Source organism: Pelmatolapia mariae, linkage group LG12 (genome assembly GCF_036321145.2).
Source record: "Pelmatolapia mariae isolate MD_Pm_ZW linkage group LG12, Pm_UMD_F_2, whole genome shotgun sequence".
Lineage (NCBI taxonomy): Eukaryota > Metazoa > Chordata > Actinopteri > Cichliformes > Cichlidae > Pelmatolapia > Pelmatolapia mariae.
The window spans coordinates 26,830,987-26,854,084 of record NC_086237.1 but is presented as its reverse complement, the minus strand read 5'-3'; the positions used below and the strand labels follow the sequence as shown (position 1 = coordinate 26,854,084).

Here is a 23,098-nt window from a genome sequence, read left to right as displayed (position 1 = left end):
GACAGTGATTTGTTGTCGTTTTCGATATCTGTTAATACCTGTCCTGATAGAAGAGGAAACAGTAGCTAAGAAAAAATATTGCTAAATCCATGATACTGTCTCACCACTAAGAGAACCAATAAGTCATGTCATTATTAAGACTTTTCAATGAGAGCACTAACCACTGTAATTATCTCCATTAAACTTATTTTTGTGTGGTAACAGAACCACGATGCTAGTATGAATATTTTTACTGCCTCTTCTGTTCTTAATGGGATACATTCCAGGTCAAGGTAATCCTAATTAAGGTATTTTGGTTGAGGCCACTGCTAATGATGTCAAAGGATGTGTATGTGTGTGTAGTTATGTAACTACCTAATGATCTATTTGATATGGAAAACGGATGACACTGCCGTCATTGCCAGTGTCGCGGCAGAACAATTAACTGGATTGATTATACTTGTTAAGTCCCAGAGGGCTGGGGAGATGCTCTGATTTCATCAATGCCAATTTTCGGAGGTTTATAAAAGTATTAAGAGGAGAGACAATAGCATTGATTCAGAAAAAAATGGTATTTAGAAGTAAGACGAACATAATCCCTGTGCACACACACACACACACGCATGCACACAGGCCAAAAATTATCACAATGAGTTCCTTGTGTTGTCAATCTTTAAGTCCTTTAGCAATAGTAGGGTTACATGACAAGGAAAAACATGACTTTTTCTTTTCTTTTTTGTGCAGCATACAATACATACAGTATGTGGGTGCAAGACTCCAGAGGACAACGGCTAAACACGAAAAAGCTTCTACGTGAGCGTAAATGTGCATGCATGTAAATAAAACATTCATTTAAGTTACTGTAACACTTTGGGTACTTAGTTGTGAGTGATGATGAGAAAACATATATCTCCATCATCTATCTATATATTTAAGGCTGGAGAAACAAAATTAACTGTAGTGAAACAAACTAAGTTTTCAGCAGTTTGGCTAATCATAACTTTCAGGGCCAACCCTCCAATCCCCACTATTTTATTTAATTTAGTTGAATTGAGTTTTATATATAGTGCCAAATCCCAACAACAGTCACCTCAAGATGCAGTACATTCTCTGGTAAAGACCCTACAATAATAAAGAGAAAACTCCAACAACAAAACAAGCCCCGATAAACAACTACTTGGGGACAGTGGGAATAAAGACTCGCTTTAAACATGAAGAAACCTTTAGCAGAACCAGGTTCAGAGATGGGTGAAGAAGAAACACTCAGTGCATCATGGAAAGTCCCCAGCGGCCTAGACCTATTAGGGAGGATTCAGGATCACCTGATCCATCCTTAACTATAAAATGTATGGAAAAGGACAATTTTAAGCCTAACTTTAAAAGTAGAGAGGGTCTGAATTAAAACTGGGATCTGGTTACACATAATAGATACTAATCATCACAGCCACAGTTAAAAAAGCGTTTGCCAACAGAACAAAGAGAAGTCAGCATCACATCTATTTATTAGCATTTTCATATTATAAATAATAGCTTGGGCCTGATCACATATCTGTTGCCGTGTGCTGTTGTCTGCTCAAGGGTGGTGGGTGATGGGGCAATCTGCTTTTATTTGACATCATCAATCCATTCTCCACCCTAGCTTATAATACAGGTTGTGTGTCTAATTCATTTGCCTTGCCCCATTATGTGAGGACCTTAAAGAACAAACCTAACCCTCTCACTGAATGCAGCCCTTTCCAGTTCACAGGATTAAGTAAAAAAAAATGCAAAAAAAAAAATGAAATTATAATAATTAAAAAACTTATACAACATTTTTTCATGAATTACTAATAGTGATATAAACATCCAAACAGATGAGCTAGAAAGCCCACTGACTCATTCACTTTTAAACATGTCTTTGATGTCAAACTTTGGTTGAGTTCCTGCCTCCTGCTTCTCAGAGGACAAGGCTTGAGCGTGTACCTCGCCACTGCTGAGTGGATCATTGACTGTCAGCTACTTTACATCAAGGAGCTTAGGGACTTGACAGCAGAGAAAAAGAGGAGTAAAATTGCCACCAACCTTGCCAGCCCAGGCAACCATCTGTTTGAGAGACATCCCTCTGTGACACAGTACCGGTACATTAACACCATGATCAACCATCACCTCAAAAGTTTTCCCCAAAGGGCTGTCACCTTACGCAGTCACTCAGTGTATCCACACAGTCCCAGGCTTCTTAATTTAACTGAGATTACTGTATAACTGCTGTAACGTTAACCAGTGCAAGTCTTCCTAAAACACAATCTGTATCTGTGTATTATTGACTTTCATATTATTGAAGAAAGACTGAAATGACATGATTGAGGGTAAACAAAAACAGTCATGTCTCCACTGAGGATGAGAAGAACCTAATTGCATTCTTGGAGCACTTTTCCTCCTAGTTGCGAATACGTCCCTGTGCGTCACTGCCTTTCATGACTTCTTTCAGTGAAATGAAAAAAGGCATTTTGTGACGAGAGCTCATCAGCTGGAATGGCTTTAATAATATCGTATAAAACAAGGTCAAGGCTTGTATAGCAAAAGGTTCAGTGTGTGTCCCTGAACTAGCATTTGTTAGGATTCCCTCCTTTTGCCCCCATCCCATCTATTCCCCAAGTCCCTGGCTCAAACTGAAAGCTAGAGTTAATGTAGTGTAGCCGCCAACAGCACGCAGGGATTTCACCTGCATGTACCGACCAGCTCTGTGGTACTCTGTCTCTGCTCAGACGCCACCACTATTTTCTCCCTTGCTTGCTTTCCCTCGATCCCTCTTGCTTTCGCTTAGTTTTTCATCTGAAACCTCTCTCTGTTTGCTTTCTGTTCTCTTGGGCAGAATTCTCATTTTGAGTGTTTGTGAAGTCCACGCTGTTATTCCACTCCGAGAGGCAGATTCTGTGCCATGTCTAATGTCCATCAATCCCGCACCGGAGACCAGTGTTTGCATTCTGCTAGATGTCAGCAATGATTTCCCTCTGATGGAAGTGATTTTTCCTTTACCTTATCTATAGCTGTAGCTGTTTTAACTTCCTCGACAATGTAGAATTAATGTGAAATTAGACCAAAAAAACCCCTTTATATATACAAATAGCTTGGGCTTCTTAAACTTCTTAAAATCAAATTTGCAATTATTGATAAAAGTCCGCCCTTTGGACAAGTTGGCATAATGTAAAAAGGACACATAGATAGAGTGCAAAAAGGAAGTGTTAGCACATGCGAGAAGGCTTCTCTGGGTGTAGAGAAAGTGTAACATCAAACACCTGCAAATGAGATTCAGCTGATGGAACACAATATCTGCCTTCTGAGTTAGCCCATTGTCCCTATTTCACCTTTCTGACTTGAAACCCTTCTCCACCTTCAAATGTGAAAGGAAATACATAAGTTTGCAACTACTGACTACTCTGACTTTGTGCCTTTCCCTCCTGCTGCATTGTTTCAGCAGCACTCTTCCTGCATGAGGCATTTAAAGTTTAAGTTGTTTGCATTTGTTTTGTTCCAGTTATATTAGAAAATACCCAAACTTAAATTGTAAAAGAGGCTCCATCCTTCCATCCATCCAAACTGCTTGATCAAGCTACCAGGTTTATCTCCAATGATGTGTGCTTGCCCTACAGCCTGAAATGGCATTTGATTGCACATTGTCCACACTATAATATGAATTTTTTGAGGCCACAGAATCCATGCTAACATAAATGAGTTTGGGACGGATGACCTTACATCCCTTTTTTTAATCAGGGTGAGTTTTTTTACATGGTGAATTGGGTTGAGGCCAAAGGGAGCGGTAGAGTATAATTCCAATCGATGTGTATTGTTTCAGGTTTTTGAAACTTGTGGATAATATGGTTTTAACAGAATTAAAAGTATTGGCAAGGAATAGTTTTTTCCAGGTAAGGTTCTTTGTCAGAATCAACAGATGGTGGGTTCAAAACAATTTTGTAAGTGGTGAGTGGGAAGAAAAAGCAATGGTGGAGGTGGGGGAACAAATTTTAATAAGCAGTGTTTAGATGGAGAACCCACCGAATACTAACAGGAGGCATATTTGGTGTTCCTTCTATCCTCATCAAGAGAGAAAAACCTGACTACCTCACAGGTAGCCATTGCGAATAATGGTGGATGACTACACATAAAGAAATAAACTTTTTCTTTCACAGACATGTTATAGTTTATCCATCACATTCTGTTCTGCTATTAGGCCAACATCTCCTTTGCTTTATCTTTCTCCTCGGCCATTACCTCTGGCTATCCAAATACCTGCCTCAGGCATTCCACTGTTGCTCAAAGCAGTGGTTCTTAAAATATAGACTTACCTTAAAAATGAAATGTGGGACTGCTTCTTGTAAAAGAATTCTAGAGAATCTATTTCTCATTTAAAGTTGTGGTTAGAAACACAGCCCTTTGGGGCTAGCCTAAACTTGGGAAGTTTAGCTCCATAAGAGAAATAAACGCTTTAGGTTCTAAACCATCAGCGTCTGACTGCCTATGGCACGACTCCTATCCCTATAGATGGAAGTGCTGGTCTCCATTCACCACTTTTTTATTTTCCTCTTTTTCTTGCTCTCTTTTTATTCGTTTTACCTTAAAGCCCGGGGCTTCACATTCTCCGAGTCCCCACAGAGAGCTTAACAAACACTTGTAAAAAACCAACACTTTATAAAAGGCTTGGCACCTTTTAGATGTGCATCACTTTCCCCATCTCCACACAAACACACACACACCTACACACACACTACTCCTGCTTTCATATGCCTTAAGTGTCTAAACTCGTCTCCCCTGCTCCAAGCTCCCTTCTTTCTTCTTAACTGATATTTCTTTCTATACTGTTTGATCATGACCTTCTTGTGAGTTGAACTGAACTACCACTCTGGTCATTTAACAATGTCTATATCTAAGAAACAATGAGTCTCCATCTGAATATAAATGAGTCTCTAATCTTATAGAGTTTTTCTTTATTTTCCTTTCTTTCTTCTGTTTTTTTTGGGGGGGGATTTTTGGATTTTTGGATTAGCCTTTTCTAGTTTGTTTATGTCACTCTAAGCCTCCTGGGTCAATAACTGAGAAAAAGAGATAATGTGTTTTTCTGCTAGTGGACATTATTGAGGAAATGAAAATAAATAGAATATTACGATTAAAATGTGCCACAGACAGAAACATTAAATACTACAGGAACACAGGACCAAACCACGATAGCATTGTTTGGTCCTGTGAAATGTTTTGTGGGATTTCCCAAACCTCATTCTCTTAATGAGTGTAAGATTATCTTCTCTCTCTTTTGCTTTTAGTCACCTCTCTCCTCTTCAGCTTTCTCTCAAACTCAAGTATTGCTAAAGAAATTTTCCTTACTGTGACCCCCAAGGATGTCATCTATACATATATCTCTCATAACTCCTAATTCCATTTACCCTTAATTTACCCTTTATAACCCTTTGGCGGGGTTTGGGTCTGTGAGACCTGCAGCTCATTATTATTTTGAACGCAGATTCCTTGCCATTGGCTCATTTTCTGTGAAGATTACATAAAATAACACATTTTCAGCGAGTTAATATTGTACACCCCCTTACACATTTATATGACACGTGGTTTTCAGGCCCACTGGACGCATGGGTCATAAAGGTGTGGAGGTGCTGTGTCCCTTCACTGTTGGTGTGTGTGTGTGTATGTGCAGTGTGTATTTCTATAAGTGTGTTTTCCCTTACAAGGTTGCAGCATTGTTATATTTCTATCACCTACACCTGTCTGCTCCCAAATTCCCACACATTTTACCCTCTGCCTTGCGGGGATCTTTCTATATTTTCTCATGCTCTGTCCCAGCAGCAGATTGGATGTGGGACACAACAAATAAATAGCTTTGCCCATGTGGCTTCTTATTGATCAAGACAGTGAAAAGATTTTCCGCTCTGAGAACTTCAGTGATTTTAGAAGAAAGGACGATTTTGAAGCTGATTAGTTTTCAGAACATGAGTCCTTTTTTTTCTTTATTGGATAGGACAGTAGGGAGGGGGGTGGAGAGAGAATGAGAGGAAATAACATAGAGGAGATGGTCTGAGACAGACTCAAAACCAGTCCCTGCAGCGAGGACTCCAGCCTTCAGTACATGTGTAACTTGTTCAGCCAGGTGAGCTACAGCAGCAACCCCAATTCAGAGTCTGACAGTGAGTTTGAAGAGAAGGATTAGATCGACCATGAGATTGGTCTTCTTGCCCAAAGAATGAGCCAACTACTTGGTTGCCAAGATGGTAAAACCAGGGCCAACACAAATGGCGTTTACTCTTGTGTAGGACATCAGATGGGATTTTTAGCTTTTCATCGACATTGCCATCTAGAAAGTTATCTGTATCAGATGTTTCTCGATGTAAATTCTGATGCAGTAGCAACAAAAGTAAGAGGTGCACTGTGTGAGGACCCAAAATGGTTACGAAGACACAATATACATGCATCAGGAGAAAGATATACATATGCAACACACAGATCAGAGTTGCCCTTTAGTTGTTGTATAGGCCGATACGAAAAGGCCATTTATTCAGTCGGGCTGATGCTTTCAGTCGAGCTGATGTGAATCTTTTCCATTTCTAATTAAGTTCAAAGAAGTAAACATCAATAGGATTCGGAAACCTTGCTTCAAGAAAAATATGTTTGGATTTTTTTCCACCCAAATCGTGGACAGAAGGTAAATGCCAGATTTTAACCATATATGTGGTCTATATTGTTTGAAATGGGGACAAAGTAAACATCTGTTAAAAGTTCATACATAAACTGTTATAGGTATTGACTTAATAACCCAGTAATACCATGAGTCCACCAGACCCATAACAGAAATGAACACCATTAAACAACTTCACAGTAGCCATTTTTTCAAGCTCTCCCTTTTCATCTTCATTAGCCCTCACTCAGTTGTGTCTTGTGCAATTTACTGTAGGGAGAGTTCAAATACGGGTTCACATTCAGGACTGGAAATAGAAGATGTGCAGGCAGACCCAGAAGGAGCAGCAGCAAAATGTGAATAAAATCAAAGGAAAGAGTTCTTCAAAGATCAAGTAGACTTATGCAAAACAACTTAGTTCGCTCACTATTCAAGATCTGTCTGTAGTAAGGGCAGCATGAAGGTGGTATCTTCAAAGTTTTGGATGGTTATCTCAAGGGTGTGGGTGAACAACTATTAATCAGTCATAGAGTCTTCTTTTAACACACACCTTTTGGTGCAACTAGTGATCTACCTGGGGCCACTGGGTGTTTCTCCAGACTGACTCAGCTGGGGGCGATCAGGCCCTAACTTGTGACCAGCTAGCATGACCTCCCTGACCTCTTTCAGTTTTGGTTGCTTGATATTAAACTGGATGCAAGGTGGAGGTGGGGATAGTGTCCCAGTGATCAAGCATTTGATCTCCCAGTGTTGCTGTAAGAGTGGCTGAGGTAGCTATTAATTGTCTCCGTTGAGAAAAACAGGTGACCACTGTGCTTCCGTCCCAGTAGCACAAATCCAAATGGGTTTGCGATGAAGGTGCTGGGCTTGTACAGTTTTCCTTGCCCCTTTTTTTGCCATTCAGCATACCAGACGGTAGCTAGCTTCTCCCTCGGTCCCTCTGTGTTTTCTAGAGTTCAGTGAGGGCTACTCTCTCATTGTCAGTTGCTCTCTTTTGCTGTTTCCGGCTGTTGGATTAGGAATCTGGAATGTTCCTAGTGGGCTGTTTTTCTTTGATGCCACACCTATCTACACCTATAGTGATAACGAAGGTCCTCATTGTCTGGAGCCTCTAACCCACCTCTCCCTTTGCTGCAGCCACATCTCCATTAAACAGGTGCCACTCTGTCTCTCCTGGTTGGTGGCTTTTTTATGCAAAGAAATTCTAAAAAGGCTTTGTACAGAAATGAGACTAAATCAATTGTTATTTAAAGAAACTAAGAAAAACACTCCTTGCCTAAATCCCTGGAGGAGTGGTAGGGCTGCCACAAATGATTATTTTCATAGTTGACTAGTCACCGATTATTTTTGCGATTAGTCGACTAATCAGATCATGCATCCATTGGACGTAAAACGTACAGCTTATTGCACCAGCATACATCTGCTCTTATATAACTATCATTAGCTTACAGCTTGAAGTGTTTAAGGTATGTGCTAACTAAAAATAAAGACAAGATGATAGTTTACTAAATTTTAATGAAATTTGCAGGTTGTCTCGGTGGAGTTTAATAAACTCAGCCGTCTGCTCATTGCTATCTAAAATATAACAGGACACTGGAGTAAATTCTCGAGCATCTCACACTTCTGTTTAATCAGTTTTCTGTTTACATTTATTCAGCTGCGTGAAAACTGTAACTTTAATCTCAGCCAAACCGATTTACTCAGGAACAAATGAAACACTGAAAAAAGCCAAACAATAACATTTTTAAGTTATCTAAGTGACTTATATATCATGTTTAACCTGAGTAGCGAAAGACGGCGGTGGGTCTGAAAACGATTTTCCGGGTGTCCGGTGTTCTCACCGGCTCTAGTGAGCCTTGAACCCCGGCTAGCTATCGAGCTGGTGGGTAACAGACGTCTCCGAAAATGTCGGAGCGCTTTTGAAAATATGTGCTGTCTTGATAAACCGAGCAGATATTTGAAGTTTACACAGCTACATTCTCGCCTGAAAATATCTGAAAACTTTTTTTTTGTGACCCAGAAAGAATAATAAGAGTAATATTAAAGTAGCTGCCGCCATTTTTGGAAACTGAGCTGGGCCGCGTTATGAATTCTGGGATAGGTTGGGCCACGAAGGATACAGCCGACCCATCCTTCAAATCTGGGGAAATGAAGGCCGCATTTGGAGGAGTCTTCGAATTTGGACAGTCTTCGTCGTGTTGCTGTAACGTAATCGGCCTACAAATGTGGGCTCAGGAGGATGCGGTTCCTGAATTTGGACACAGCTACGATACCGGACACTGCTTCTTCTTCTTCGGGGTTTAACGGTAGCTGGCATCCTTGTACATGCAGTGCTGCCATCTTCTGTTTCAGTCCGTTATTATACTCTTAAATCCTACTACTTATTCCTGCGTCTTTTGGGATCTTACAAAGCTTCTATCGACTTCATCAACTATTAAATTAGTCGTCGACGATTTTGATTGTCGACGTAATCGTGACTAGTCGACTAATCGTGGCAGCCCTAGGGAGTGGGTACTTTGTCCCTTTAGGAGTAATCTGAGAAGAAATAATTAGCTCTGAGTGATTTTTAATATGCTTGTCATGATATAAATAAATAGCACTCCAATGATGCTGTGGAGATCAACCGATCATCTTCTTCCATTTAAAATGTAAACAGGCATACTTGAGCAGGCATCCCAACAAACTTAGTATTAAAGAAAATGTTAATATATACATAAAGCTGTTCTGAGCAACCACCTTTCCCAGTGATAAAACATTTCTGTCCTGATGGGAGTGGTGTCTTCCATGCCAGCATCTATGAATGATGAATAGTTTGATGAAAATGAAATAATGTGAATAACTTGCTGAAGTCTTGATAAAGTCAGATCTTGACCAGACTGAAGAGTAATGGCGAATTATGACAATGCTCTCCACCCCCATTATGAAAATACCAAATGAGGTCAAAGTATTCTTAGGGAAAATATTCAACCCCTACTTACCCCCATATATCTCTCAATGTCAGAATGTTTCTGATAGATAAAACACTAAGTAAAAGTGACTGAGTGATGGAATAGAAAAGTGCTGCATAAACACCACTCGATTTACCATTTTCTTACTTTTTCTGATGTTGGCTTTCTCCTTTAATTTGTTACTCATCTGTATATTAACACACAGTGACTGCAATGTATAGTGGAAAGTCAATACTGTATTTCCAAACTTGGTTATCCTTATTGCTATTGTTTTATTAGTTAAAATCTAAATCTATTTGTTTTTCTTTAAAAAATAGACAAATTTTCAATTCTGTTATTTCTGAATATAAAGCCATTTTCAGAAAGAAAAATCCCAGAAGACCTAGTGTTTAAACATTTTCTTTCCCCAGTTGACTGTGTAGTCAACAGTATTATAGTTCTTTCTTTCTTTCTTTCTTTCTTTCTTTCTTTCTTTCTTTCTTTCTTTCTTTCTTTCCTCAATGCAAGGTGACATGACACTCTTTAGTGTAACATCAGCACAGCAAAGTCATACATAACTGCTGTGGCAGCAGTGGCATTTTCACACTTTTCACAGTGCAATAGTGGGAAAAAATGGAACAAGGAGGTCCATGCTACTCATCTGGTCCACTGCTCCGTACAGAAAAATATAACATAACATTTTGTTTTAAAACTACTAACATACCTCATTAGGCAGTACTCTTCAAGGTGACAGTCATTTTTAATTACAATGGACCTACACCAACCTACGTTCAGCACAGGAAACTGCAGCATTTACAATATTATGACAAACATGGCCCATTATATATTTTGCAGAGTTTTTCTATTGACCTCCAAAGTAAATTTAGTGTTGGAGTCTTTGTGAGGTAAGTGGCTGTGCCCCTTGTTGATGCATATACGTAAGTGACTTCACAATAGTCAGCCTAATGGCATATAGCTGTTTTTGATGTCACAATCTGTGGATTAATGAGGTCAAAAATTAAGTATATATTATCTGTGACCTCAAAGATAATATGGAATTCACATGCCATTGAGTGAAATAAGTATTTGAGCCCCTACAACCCAAATTCTGAGTCCTGCAGATTGACCTTGTGCCCATGTGGCAAACAGATTACGATCAATCAATCAATCAATCAGTTAATCTATTATGGATACTCCTGATTGACACTCATTGTTTGATAAAGCCCAACTGTGCACAGAACCAGTTTCTTACATCCTAACTTATCCACCACCATGGGCAAGACCAAAGAGCCGTTAAAGGATGTCAGGTACATCCTCTGTAGACCTGCACAAGGATGGAATGGGCTACAGGACCATTAGCAGGAAGCTTGGTGAAAAGGTGACAACTGCTTTTCCAGTTATTTAGAAACACCAACTCAACTAATCTATGTTTGTCAAGAGAAATACTGAACATGACCCAAAAAACACCATTTTGACAGTCAAGCACAAAGAAACATCCCTCCTTCCCTCAGCAAGAACACTGAAGATGGTTCTTTCATGATGACAATGACCCAAAACATATCGCCAAGGCAGCAAAGGAGTGACTAAAGAAGATGCACATTAAGGTCAAAGAGTGGCCAGAGTTCGAGTTGTCAAGCAGCAACTAAGAAACCTAAAGGATTTAGAGAGTTTCCGTAAAGAGAAGTGGGACAATATCCATCCTGAAATGTGTGCAAACCTGGTGACCAACTACAGAAAAACAGCTTACTGCTGTAATTGGTAACAAAGGTTTCTCTACCAAGTACTAAATCATGTTTTACTTATGATTCAAATACTTATTTAACTCAGTCACATGCAAATCAAATTACAACTTTTATGTAATGTGTTTCTATGAATTTTTGGTTGATATTTTGTAGTTTGTAAGTAAGCAAACTTACAAATTCAACAGGGGATCACATGAATTTTTCCTCCACTCTAATAAGATTTCCAGTAACATTCTAAAAGAAATAAGTGCATTTATCCCCACAGAAACTCATATTCAGCAACTGTATTGATTTTTCCGAATAAGAAAAAATAAAATGCTGTTAACCATACAGCACAGTTTTAAAATGGCTTTTCCATGCAGCTATAACCTTTTTCCATTGTGCCTAAGGTCCCTCTTGTCATTGGCTAACAGCAAAGCAAAACAAATCATCTTAATGTCAACAGGGTTTTTTCCACAAAGCGGTGCTCCCTGTGTTTTTCCAACGAGGCCAATGATCCTATGGTTCTGAGTGGATTATGAGCAAGGTCACTCAGTTGGTAACAACAACTGTCATTCTAATTTTGAACATACATCATGTTTTACAGTTAGAATATTAGACACCTGAGGAAAAACTGGAAGAAAAATCATATAGGTGGTCAGAGAAGAAAAGGAAAATGGAGAAGAGAGATAAACCGTGAGAAGGGAGGGAAAAATGATAGAGAGAAAACATGTGTTCTCAGTGTCCGGAACGCACCAGTAGAGCTGAAAATAGGGATTGGGACAGTTTCACCGTAGCTTCATTTGAGAGGACACACTTGACTGTCTGTTCTCTAAAGAACTCTCCTTGTACAGAAGCAAGGCCTTTTGGGAACATTGCTATCATCTTAAAAGACCATCTCTGTTTCTCTTTCTGCTTCTCTCTAAGTTTCTCCCTCTCTCTCTCTCTCTCTTGCCTCTGCCTTCTCTCCTTAAACAGGAGGTTAGGCCATTAGGGAACTGCAGTGATGTCTTTAAAGGGGCCTTCTGTGGCTGAGAGAACAGCATGGAGAAACCCCAGATTATCCATCTGATGAATCAGTGGTCACAGAGGGTGGAGGGATTAAAGCGAAGTACGAACATGTGCCTGCATGTGTGTGTGTATATGTATCTTATATTACATATAATATTACTATATTACATGTAAACGGTACATTTGGGAGTAATTTTAGATTTAAAATGGGTGGTTTAACAAGTGCTAGCTTGAAAAGGTAAAAAAAAATCCACGTACACTCATGATAAAAGCAAGGTTAGAAAAAACTTATCCCTGAAGGAATAAATATGTCATTTCATAATCTGCATGCAATTTTAAAGACCTCGTGGTGTGTATGGAAGGCTTCCACAGGATTGCTTAACTTTGCATAATCAAGAGAGGAAACTAAACCTACCGGGTTTGAGTATAATGAAAGGTTTCAACTAGAGATGGCACGATACCACTTTTTTATGTCCGATACCGATACCGATATCATAAATTTGGATATCTGCCGATACCGATATTAATCCGATATAGTGTGTTTTTTAATCAATAAAACTGTTTTTTTTTTAATATCTTGCTGCATTTTGTATAAGTTCATACTCAAGTTTAAATAAACAACAACACTAAAGCTATTCTGTTATACCTGTATGTAAAAAATACACTGCACCCAAAATATTTCATAGTTCAGCAATACTGATCAATCTAATAAACTTAAACCTACTCCATCCTTACTATTCTGGTATTTTAAAAAGTACTTAGCAGAAATATTAAGCAACCTAACTAACAGGGTTGCAAACTCCCAGCAAAAAAAAAAAAAAAGGGAACCACCCCCACCCTCCACCTCATGATGCTTAATCGACGTAATCAACTTTAATTTGATGCAGTGTGAAAAAAATGCACAGAAATAAATTATTTTTCAAGAATAATTAAATATATTCAACATCTTTCTTCTACAGAATTGCAGACTGCACAGATGGTACTTTCCCAAAGGAAAAAGTACTATAGCTTACTAGGGTATATTAGACTTAACAGTTACTATATACAGTAATGGACTTCTATACATTTTACATCAGATTAAAACTTTGGGTATAAGATTCAGATAATTATTTATTAAAAGCGAGACATTTTAAATGAGAATAAGAAAGATAAGTATGTCTTTGTGCCCCCCTTTTCCCTGTTAATGCCCTATCGGCCCCCCTGGCTAAACTTGGCTAGATCCGCCCCTGCACAGTTACCAGCCGTCAGCTACGTAGAAAAGGATCCTGGTCTAGAAAGTAATATTAAATAAATTCTAACAACAGCTTATCAAGGTTAAACGTGCTGCTGTTGTTCAGCCGCTGGTTTCCTCTTTCTGGTGCAAAGTGGGCCAAAAACAAAGAAGAGAGACGGACTCGCGACAGAAAAGCCGATCAGCTGATCATTAAGCAGTTTCACGATTGAAGTAGCAGCAAGAGAGGGAGAGAGAAGAGGCTCCATATATCGGTTGTTAAGCTTAACGTAGGTACGCTTTACAAACATTCAGAGATGAACTTACACACTTGCTTTACTTCTCTCTGGGATAACTTCCTCGGAGATGAAATGCTGGATTGCTAGCGAGGCTACAAATAAACACAGCCGCTCTATCACGTGAGCACACTGCTTCGACGTGCTACGGTTACAAGCCGAGTTACGTCGTGTCGCAAGTTTTGTGAGGTGCTTTTTTGATATTTAATGGATCGGATTACATTTTTCAATTTCTCGCCGATATCCGATCCAGTAATTTAGGTCAGTATCGGACCGATACCGATACGTAATATCGGATCGGTCCATCTCTAGTTTCAACCAGTTAACTCTGACAAAAACTTTTGGATTTAAAAGTTATTGTCAGACACACATTAGTTGTATATCTGTATATTCAATGCGACACCCCGACCGGCCTAGCTGTTTCTACCAGAGGTTCTTTCCTATTAAAAGGGAGTTTTTTTCTTTCTATTGTCAAGTCTGAAGTGCTTCCTCGCAGGGGGTCATCTGATTGTTGAGGTTTTCTCTGTTTTTTTTTGTTGTTTGTTTTGTTTTTATCGCTGAAGACCTTGTAACATTAATCTTTCTCCACAAACTAATGCCATGTTAAACATTAGCTAACAGTATGCTAACAGTGTAGCTATGTTCTTAGCACACTTGAAATTGCTTTTGGAATATAGACTATCAACTACCAGACTGGATAAAAATTCTGTTTTCAAATGTTGTTTTATCATGCTGTTAGCATTAGCATTTCTAAAAGGGCACCATTAACAATGTTCAGTATTCATTCAGTATAAAATGCTTGGCAGAGCTGCCTAGTTAGAAGATACATTTTATGACCTACTGTACTCAGTACACTGACTAAATGCTTCAACCTTCAACTTAAAAATATGTCCACAGGAGTGATCCCATCGGAGTTCAATGCATACAACATATTGATTGTGTTAATTGACTGCAATGAGGGGAATGGAGCTCCATTATGGCTATGACAAGTAAATCAACAGTGAATCACCTAGGGCAGAAAGCGTATACATTGCTTTCTATGAGCTAAAGCTCTTAGTGCTGTACTTCAGTCGACCCACCAATGAATGATGTCACTGCTGGTGTTTTCCATTAGCAAGCATGATACCAAAGTATTTTTTCTGAGTTTTAACCTATTAGAAGCTTTGCCTTAGTACCATTATCTTCTGTATTACCTTTTGAAATGAAAGTAAAGATAGATGGTTGACCTGGAAGGAAAGCCCTACAATGACAGGCAGTCAATCTAGTGATGAGGAGGATAAATCAGACCAGAACATGTTCTTGACCCTGTGCAGACATATACTGAAAGGGTATATGCTATATGAGAATTTGATCAAGTTTGTAACCTCAAACACAAGGAGAGGCTCAACTGAGTAAAGAGATAATAAGTTTGTTGTAGACAAGGAATTGCAAAGGGTGGGGTCACTAATCGCACAACTTACGCAGCCCCAACAAACCACATGCACAGATACTACAAAAAAGCAAAACAAAAAAACCCAACAACATATATATCTGCACACACACCAACAGCAAAAGAAATATTAGATTTCTGTAGAAGAAAACAGACCAAGGTTGACAAATCTTTTCGGCTCTTTATAAAAGGGACACAGGATGTTTCTGGTCTAATGATAGAATTAATGGACCGGAAAGCATAGTCGTGAGGTAAAGAAAAGTAACGCATCCGCACAAACAGATGTGTCACTTGCATGAAGACACAGGTTGCCTCTTTCAGTGTGCCCTGGCACACGTATACACATGCATACGCCTGTCTATCCATGTGTGTTTGGGCGAGAGAAGGTAAGAAAAAAACAAAAAGGAAGTGTGTCCATTATCTTTCTCTGTAATGCACTGTTGGAGACGGCAGTTAAAGCACATCGTCTTCATAACCTACTAAAATGTCGCGTTTGTATGTAATGGACAGACAGACAGACAGACAGACAGATAGATAGATATTTCCTTACCAAAATCAGAATCATAGAAGAGAACAAACTTCTGCCAGCTATACTCAGATACCACTTGCATGATGACCTCATTGAGATAGACAGGTGGGCGAACCATTAGGGTGTAGTCATCTGTTCCAGGGACTCGACTGGTCGGTGGGCAGGCTGAACGGGGTGTTCCCGCTGGGGAGCGCTGGATAAAGAGGTGGGGGATGTGCATGGCATCAGCTAGAGTTTGAAGGCTGCCTGCCGACATGCAGCCAATTGAACTGACCAGAGCCAGGATTCCACGGTTCATCAGCTCACAGGCTAGCGGAAGGAGGGAGCAGACAAAGAAGAAAAAAAGAAGGCATATATTACGTTTCAAAGCATAGAAAAAATGTTGTACTACTTGTTTTATTCTAAGAAAAATCAGCAGTGAAAGTATATGTCATACTGTTGATCCTAGGAGTCTTTGTAAGAGAGTAAGAGTGCACCAAGGCAAGGTCACCACATTGCAGAGTTAATTAAAGTGCCCGGAAAAACATTTTGGAGATTGTTTCCAAATGCACTGGACATTTATTATGAAGACCAAGCTATTACAGTCATATGCTGTGTTGTCTAGAAAGAGAAAGAAGGAAGTATAATTAAACAGATATATGATAGCAGAGTAGTAACAGTGTCCCCGTGACGTAAAATGCTATTAGAAAACATAAGGACTCATAAATATATCTATTCAAAATATGTCACTTTTGCCAGAGACTTTTTGTGCTCCGCTTCCTAAATTCTCCTCAGCAGTGAGACACTTTCTGTGTGCTTACTTCACTTCTTATTCCTTCCTGTTAGGCCTCTAGTGCTATCAAATATGCCTCTACCTCCTACCCTCTCAACCCACTCCCCTGTTATCTCCCTTCTTGTTCAAAACAGCCCCTCTGAGTGCTTACCTTTCAGCCCCAATCATTTCAGAGTCACAGTCTTGCAGTGATTTTTATTTTAAGTGCCTTACAGCACTGCAGAATACTATACAGTCCTCAGCTTGGAATCATCTGCTTTCCTGTGCCACATCCTATCTAACATTCCTCCTTCAGAATCTTTCGATTTTCACCTCCCAATCTTTCGCAACATCTTCACTCACCGGCCGCTTTCTCCATCATCTCTTGTTTACCCTCATGGCAACATAAACATTCACCTATCCTTGCTTCTTCACTCTTTTGACTCTTCACCTCTTTATTGCTTTGGTTTTTTGTTTGCCTTTGAAAGTCCCCAGCTTTCCCTCTCCCTTTTCCATCCCTTATCTATCCCCATCCTCATTTCATCCTCCTCTTCTGCTCCTCACTGCATCCTTTAATGTTAGCAGTGTTTATTTTACTCCTAGCTGACTAAAATCCTGTCACAGATTCACTGAGAAAAACAAAGAGTGGTGAAAGAATGTTTAAAGACAGTATAGCAACACAAACAGAGATGCAGACACACAAACTGTGAAATGGCAATGTATAAAAGCAAGTTAGCACAATCTAAAACACACACAGTCAGCCTGTGTAATGCCACAGGGAGTAATCTGTTGACACTGCAAAAATAAAGCCAAAGAAAGAAAGTGAAAAGAAAAAAAAGTTTCAGAAAAAGAGAAGCTCGAGGAGACAGAATCATCGTGCTGAGAGGGCAGAATAAAGCACTGCATGTGTGCAAGTGTGCGTGTGTGTGTAACATGTGACCTATACAATATGACAATGAATACTGTGTCAGCTGGTTGCACAAAAACAACCTAATGAGTTGGATTTCAAAGTGTTCAAAGAGGTGAGGATGACGTCTCAAATCAGGAGAAATTAGTATGTGTGCATGTAGATTTGTGTGCATGCGTGTTTTACTGATGCATAGCGTGCTGTCTGATTAATTTCTTTTTGTAGTTTAATTCAGTTTGTTTAATTGAATCAAGTTTAATTAATTCACGTTAGTTCAAGCATCACTGGCCTTATTTATTTATGAGATGTTACAGTCACCCTAAAACCAAATTCATGTCACTCTTTATTTGTCTGAAATTGTAAACAAAAAAGTTAGCACACAAGATTAAATACGTATGAGAGATGGTCTGCTCAAAAACAGTTTGACTTGAAGTTGACTGACTGGCTGAAGTTCTCACTCAAGCAGTTCCAGGACACTGATCTAATTTGGGAGCAATAACTTTAAATACATGAACGCAACCCCTTTTTGTAATTAACTGGCAAAAACATTGTTGGAAGCAATTTTCCTTTTTAGCAATAGCTGAAGGGTTTTTTCCAAAAAACCATTTCATTCTGCATTGATGTAGATGATTAATGTGTAGAAGCTAATACAGTTTCAGTCTCACTGCCCATTGTTCAAGTCCACTTTTGAGGAATTAATTAAACTCTAACAATATATGATTAAACTTCACAAACTCTCACCATGCTGCTTAGTCACAGCCATTATTCTTAAAAATCATTGAGCCGAGAATCGATCTACCAGGAACCTAATGTTTGAGCACAGGTAAGTCCAGTCATGTCTAGTGAGCAAGTGAGCAAAGACATCCAGATGGTGCAGCCTGTTCAGTGCACCATAGCCCCAGTCAGCATGTCTATCAAACAGAGCCCTCCACATTACACGGCATGGTTATACTTGCTACATTTTATTAAAGTTTGTTGACATGTTATAAGAGTTGTACTATAGTTGTACTTTAAGTCATTGTTCTATCTTGTGAACCAAAGGCCAATGTTTTTTAAGAGATGAGAGAGATAAGATATGCTTGGTCACGGCAGAAAGTGGACAGAAAAAAGTTAAGAGCAGCAAAAATTAAGAAAAAACAATAGAATAGAATAAAATACTATGTCAAAAGCAGTGTAAATAAAATGTTCAAATGTCTAAATGTACAGTATAAAATCTAGGAATATGCAGCGCACATGCTAGTTAATGCAGCCTGTGTGTGTGTCTGTGTGAAAGAGGAGGAAAGACTATATGATGTGTGTTTGCTCAATATGATGTGGCAGTAAGGGCCCGAAAAATATCTGCACCTGGGCCTATCACAGGGTTGTTAGACCTGTGCAAGTGAGCCTACATGTCTCTGAATAGTTGAACACGTAACCCGAGTGATGAAGTCACGTCACTGGCTCCCAGTTCATTACAGAATCCCCTTTAAAATCTTTCTTTGAGTTCATAAAGCACTCAATGGTTTGGACCCTCAGTACATCTCTGACTTGCTCAGTGTCTATAACCCAACTAGACTCCTCAGGTCATCGGGTGAGGATCATAAGACAGTTCCCAGAATTAGATCTAAGTGTGCTGAGGGTGCTTTCAGTTACTGTGGTCTTCTTCTTTGGAACAAGCTGCCTGCTGACCTGAGGTCAATTGCAATTGTGTCTACATTCAAAAATAGACGTGAAACCTTTTATTCTCAGAGGCCTACAGTTAATAACTGTGTGTGTTTGTGTGCATGTTAATTTCTATTTTTTAGTTTTTGTCTTGTTTTTTTCTTTTCTTATTTTTGCCGTAGTTTTAATGTTTTTATTTTTTATAGTTCACGTGAAATGGATTGTGCTATTTAAATAAAACTGGCACTGAGATTGATTTTTGAGCTGAGGACATAATTCGTGCATCTAGTGAAATTACTCAGACTGTACATGTGTATTATAGCTGGCATGCTAACTAACTTATTTTTAACTAGCTGGATTGTTCCAGTCTAGAAACATCGCATTAGCCTAGCACAATCAAGGCTTCGGCTAATGGAAAGCTTTGCTAATCCATTACTTATTAGGGCACTTTGGAGAATTAGTGCCCTCATCCCCTCTACATCACACATTCTTAAGTCTGTGGGGGTCTTCTAAGCATTAGCCTCATTAATACTTTTTGCTAATAACTTAAAGGGCTCGTTGCATTAACCCAACCCAAGTTTACATCACTCTGATGTAGGCAACAGTTTAATGAGTGAACATGAGAAGGAGCTAGAGCTACTGGTACGATGTTAAGCTGTAGGGATGAACAATGTTTTAAGAGTAAATGATAGATCTGTATTTCAGTTCAATTCGGTTCAGTCCAATCCGATTAAATTCTATTTCTAGACTGCCAAATTAAAACAATAGTTACTTCAAGGCACTTCATATTGTGAGCCATGGCGCAGGCAAAAAATAGAACGTATTGCTATTTGGAATTCTTGACTTATCATCATGAACTACAACCACCACCAAACCACACTCACAACCCAACATCATCGCCAACCCACCCACGCAAACGCCCCACCCCTGTGTGGGCAGTATGGTGATGCATGATAAATGATGCCGGACTCAGTCTCCCTAAAGCAGCTAAGACCTGACAAACAGCTATGGAGAGGTGTTCATGTGAGAGATGTAAATATCAGTCATTCCTAAACACAGGCGTCGATCTACAACTTCAGGTGTTTGGCCATGGGGGTTTTATTAGCCTCGTCTGCTTTTCAGTACCATTGCAAAAACACACACTACATAAATCAAGTATACACTCTGTCCCATCCACTTAATGTTTATATGCAGACGTTTTTATGTTTGTATGTCAGCGTGCATTTTACATGTGTTGTTTGCAGCAGAGCATGTTATTGAGCACTGTCTCCTGCTTGTTGGTCTGTCAGAATAAATGAACTGCAAGCACTTCACCTGCGTCCAGGTGTGACCGATTCTTCTAGCTGTGTCTCTCAAAGCAGCTCTCCTTCCACCACACACTGACACACACCATACAGACTTTATCACACTGACACACTGTCCTCCAGATTCTGTGGCTCGGTGACTGAAGGATGGAAACAACAGCGAAAGACAGATGGATAGGAAGCAAGGAAATCAATACCTGAAGAGAACCAATAAACACAAGAAATTTAGAGTCTCTCTCTCCCTAAAGCACAGCCTCTGCCTCTCTGTGGAACTATTTTATGTTAAATAAGGGGAAAGTGTAGTTAACATTAGCATATTATCTCTAATATAACAGTCCTCTTAATCTATGATCTACAATGCAACAAAGATATTAAAAAAGACTGCCATTGTGTAAGGGGGAGTCTCCTCACAAATCTCCCAAGCATCTCTATTCAGCAGCAAAAACAAAAACACCTAGCAAACAGATATTGTATTATTTATTCATTAGGTTATGATTATACTTCCAGCAACAGGGAGGACTTAGTTTGTTTTCAGCAGATGAGTGGTTGAATGAAAAACCATGTATCCCCTGGCTGTAAGATGAGTGTGTAATCAAAATAAAGTGGCTGGTTTGATCAGAAATTCATAGAAAAATAGGAAGTCCTGCAAGCTCGCAAAGCACTGTCCTAGCCAGAAGTGTATCTCCGTGTTTAGTGTGTGAGTGTGTGTGTTTGAATGACCTACTTGTGTCCGTATATTGTTACATGTATTGTTTGAAGGTCCACAGTTCCAAACTGCTGCCATGCACAGTGCCATACACGACTAAGCACTGAGTGGCAGGGAGAGATGCTTACTCACAGTGCTGGCAGGCTGAAAATATGCTCTGCTCTATACTGTAAATGCCTCTGTGAGCGCCTGCGTGGATGTGTGGACTCGTAGTTTGCTGATATACGCTCCTTCAGGGAATTAGCACTTGAATTAATGTGCTCAGGGGGGTAGAATGAGTAAAAGATAACATGCCCTTTTCGACTTTGTTTCTTTAGAAATTTATCACTGTAGGTTCTTTAGACTTCTGGCACTTCCTGTTGCTGAAAATACCAGACCAATGATTTCTCACAAACACAATCTGTTCTTATTCTTGCCCCGGGTAGCCTCTCGACCGTCTACCCTGTTCCCATTAACATTTAATGGACCCCCCTTTGGTCCCTTCATCTTGTCACATTTAACATCATCTATTCAGCTCTAGTCTTTGTGCCCTGGAGATGTATACATCCTCTCTTTCATCCAGGCTCTTTTTGTCTTGTCTGTAACTCTATCTGCGCTCCTCTCCTCATTTCTCTCCTCATTTCTCCCTCAGTACCCTTTACCACTATATTCATCCAGTGGCTGCATTCACTGTTATCACACTCACCAGATGAATAAGCCGCCCCCTTTTATTTCAGTATCTGTCTCACTGTTTTTTCTTCTTTTTTTATTTGCAATGAAATTCCTAACATGCCGCTTTTCCTACATTCCCTCTTCTCTTATTTTTGCAAAATAACCCTTAATTTCACTCCACTCATCCTTCCACCTTGCTCTCTTTTGCATCCCTTAACTCCTCTACTCTTCTCCTGCCTCTCACAAATTCAACTTGAAGTGAACTGTATAATGAACCCAGATTTTAGTTCCTAGTTTTTATGAGGATGCCAGATAAGTGCCTCTTTACCACAGCCATGCTCTATTTTCTTTTTCCTCTCATCTGGTCTAAAAACTAATTCCTTTACTTTGTTATCCATTATCTGAAACATGTACAGGAGATAATTGTGGGAAGTTTTTTTTGTTCCTTTTCTCCATTCATCCACTCATCAATCCAGCAACTCAATTGTTGTTTAAATCCAATTAAAATGCACCCCATGCTCTTCTTCTCTAGTGGCTACTTCATCCCCTGTTAAAATTCATCACTCTTCTTTCCAGCATCTACCACCTATGTGATTTCCATTGAATTAGCATAACTTTCAGTTTTCAGCAAATAGTAATCCTCAAAAATCCATTTGTCTTATGTCAACCCACAGTCAAGAGTGATTTCTTTTAGACAATATCTACACAAGGAAAAAAGACACAGTGCGAAATGTGATACTTGCTCGCTATTTGATGCTTCTCAGTGCCTGCCAGTGAATTAATTTTTATTGTGTGTTATTGTGTGTGTGTGTGTGTGTGTGTGTGTGTGTGTGTGTGTGTGTGCGTGCGTGTGTGTGCTCACAGGAGAAAGTACAGAATCAAAATAAAGTATGGACAGATGTGGTGTGGGTATAGTGGCCCATGGGTTGACAGTTTATCCTTTTTCTCATCTCTTCTTTCCTTTGGCTATTCGCTCATCCACCCTCAATCCATTCAGACAAGCCTGACGCCATATATATCTTTGTGCCCCGGCTCAATCTATTGTAAAGTCAAGGAGATGAACGTGTCCCCTGGGAAAATCCCCACTCTTCTGTTTACAGCCTTTGGGCTTTTACTGCTATTACTTCGCTAGGACAGATGTGTGTCGTTTTCTTTTTTCCCCAACACTTCCTTAATCTAGTGGATCTATCATGTGAACATGTAGGGGGAAAGTTTTTTTTCATTCTTACTATTATTTTTAAATGTGTAATGCGCTTGTAGACAATCATTACTCTCAGAAAGTGAAACGTTTCACTGGAAAGGATGAAAGTCTGATCAGATTTTGACAAAATAGCTACAGGAACTGCATTTCAATCAGTTCACTTTGTCATCATTTGGCAATAAC

General features: G+C 39.4%; 1 protein-coding gene across 5 annotated transcripts in view; it reads right to left on the bottom strand.

The window, feature by feature from the left end:
* Positions 1-23,098, bottom strand: part of grid2 (glutamate receptor, ionotropic, delta 2) — a 520,752-nt gene that overhangs the window by 201,735 nt on the left and 295,919 nt on the right. For all 5 annotated transcript variants that reach the window (XR_010095293.1, XR_010095292.1, XM_063489804.1 and 2 more), the window contains exon 3: positions 15,776-16,063. Coding sequence is in view for 3 of the 5 variants with exons in the window: in XM_063489804.1 (XP_063345874.1) it covers positions 15,776-16,063 (288 nt within the window). In the remaining 2 variants the exon portion in view is untranslated. The remainder of the gene's footprint in view (positions 1-15,775; positions 16,064-23,098) is intronic.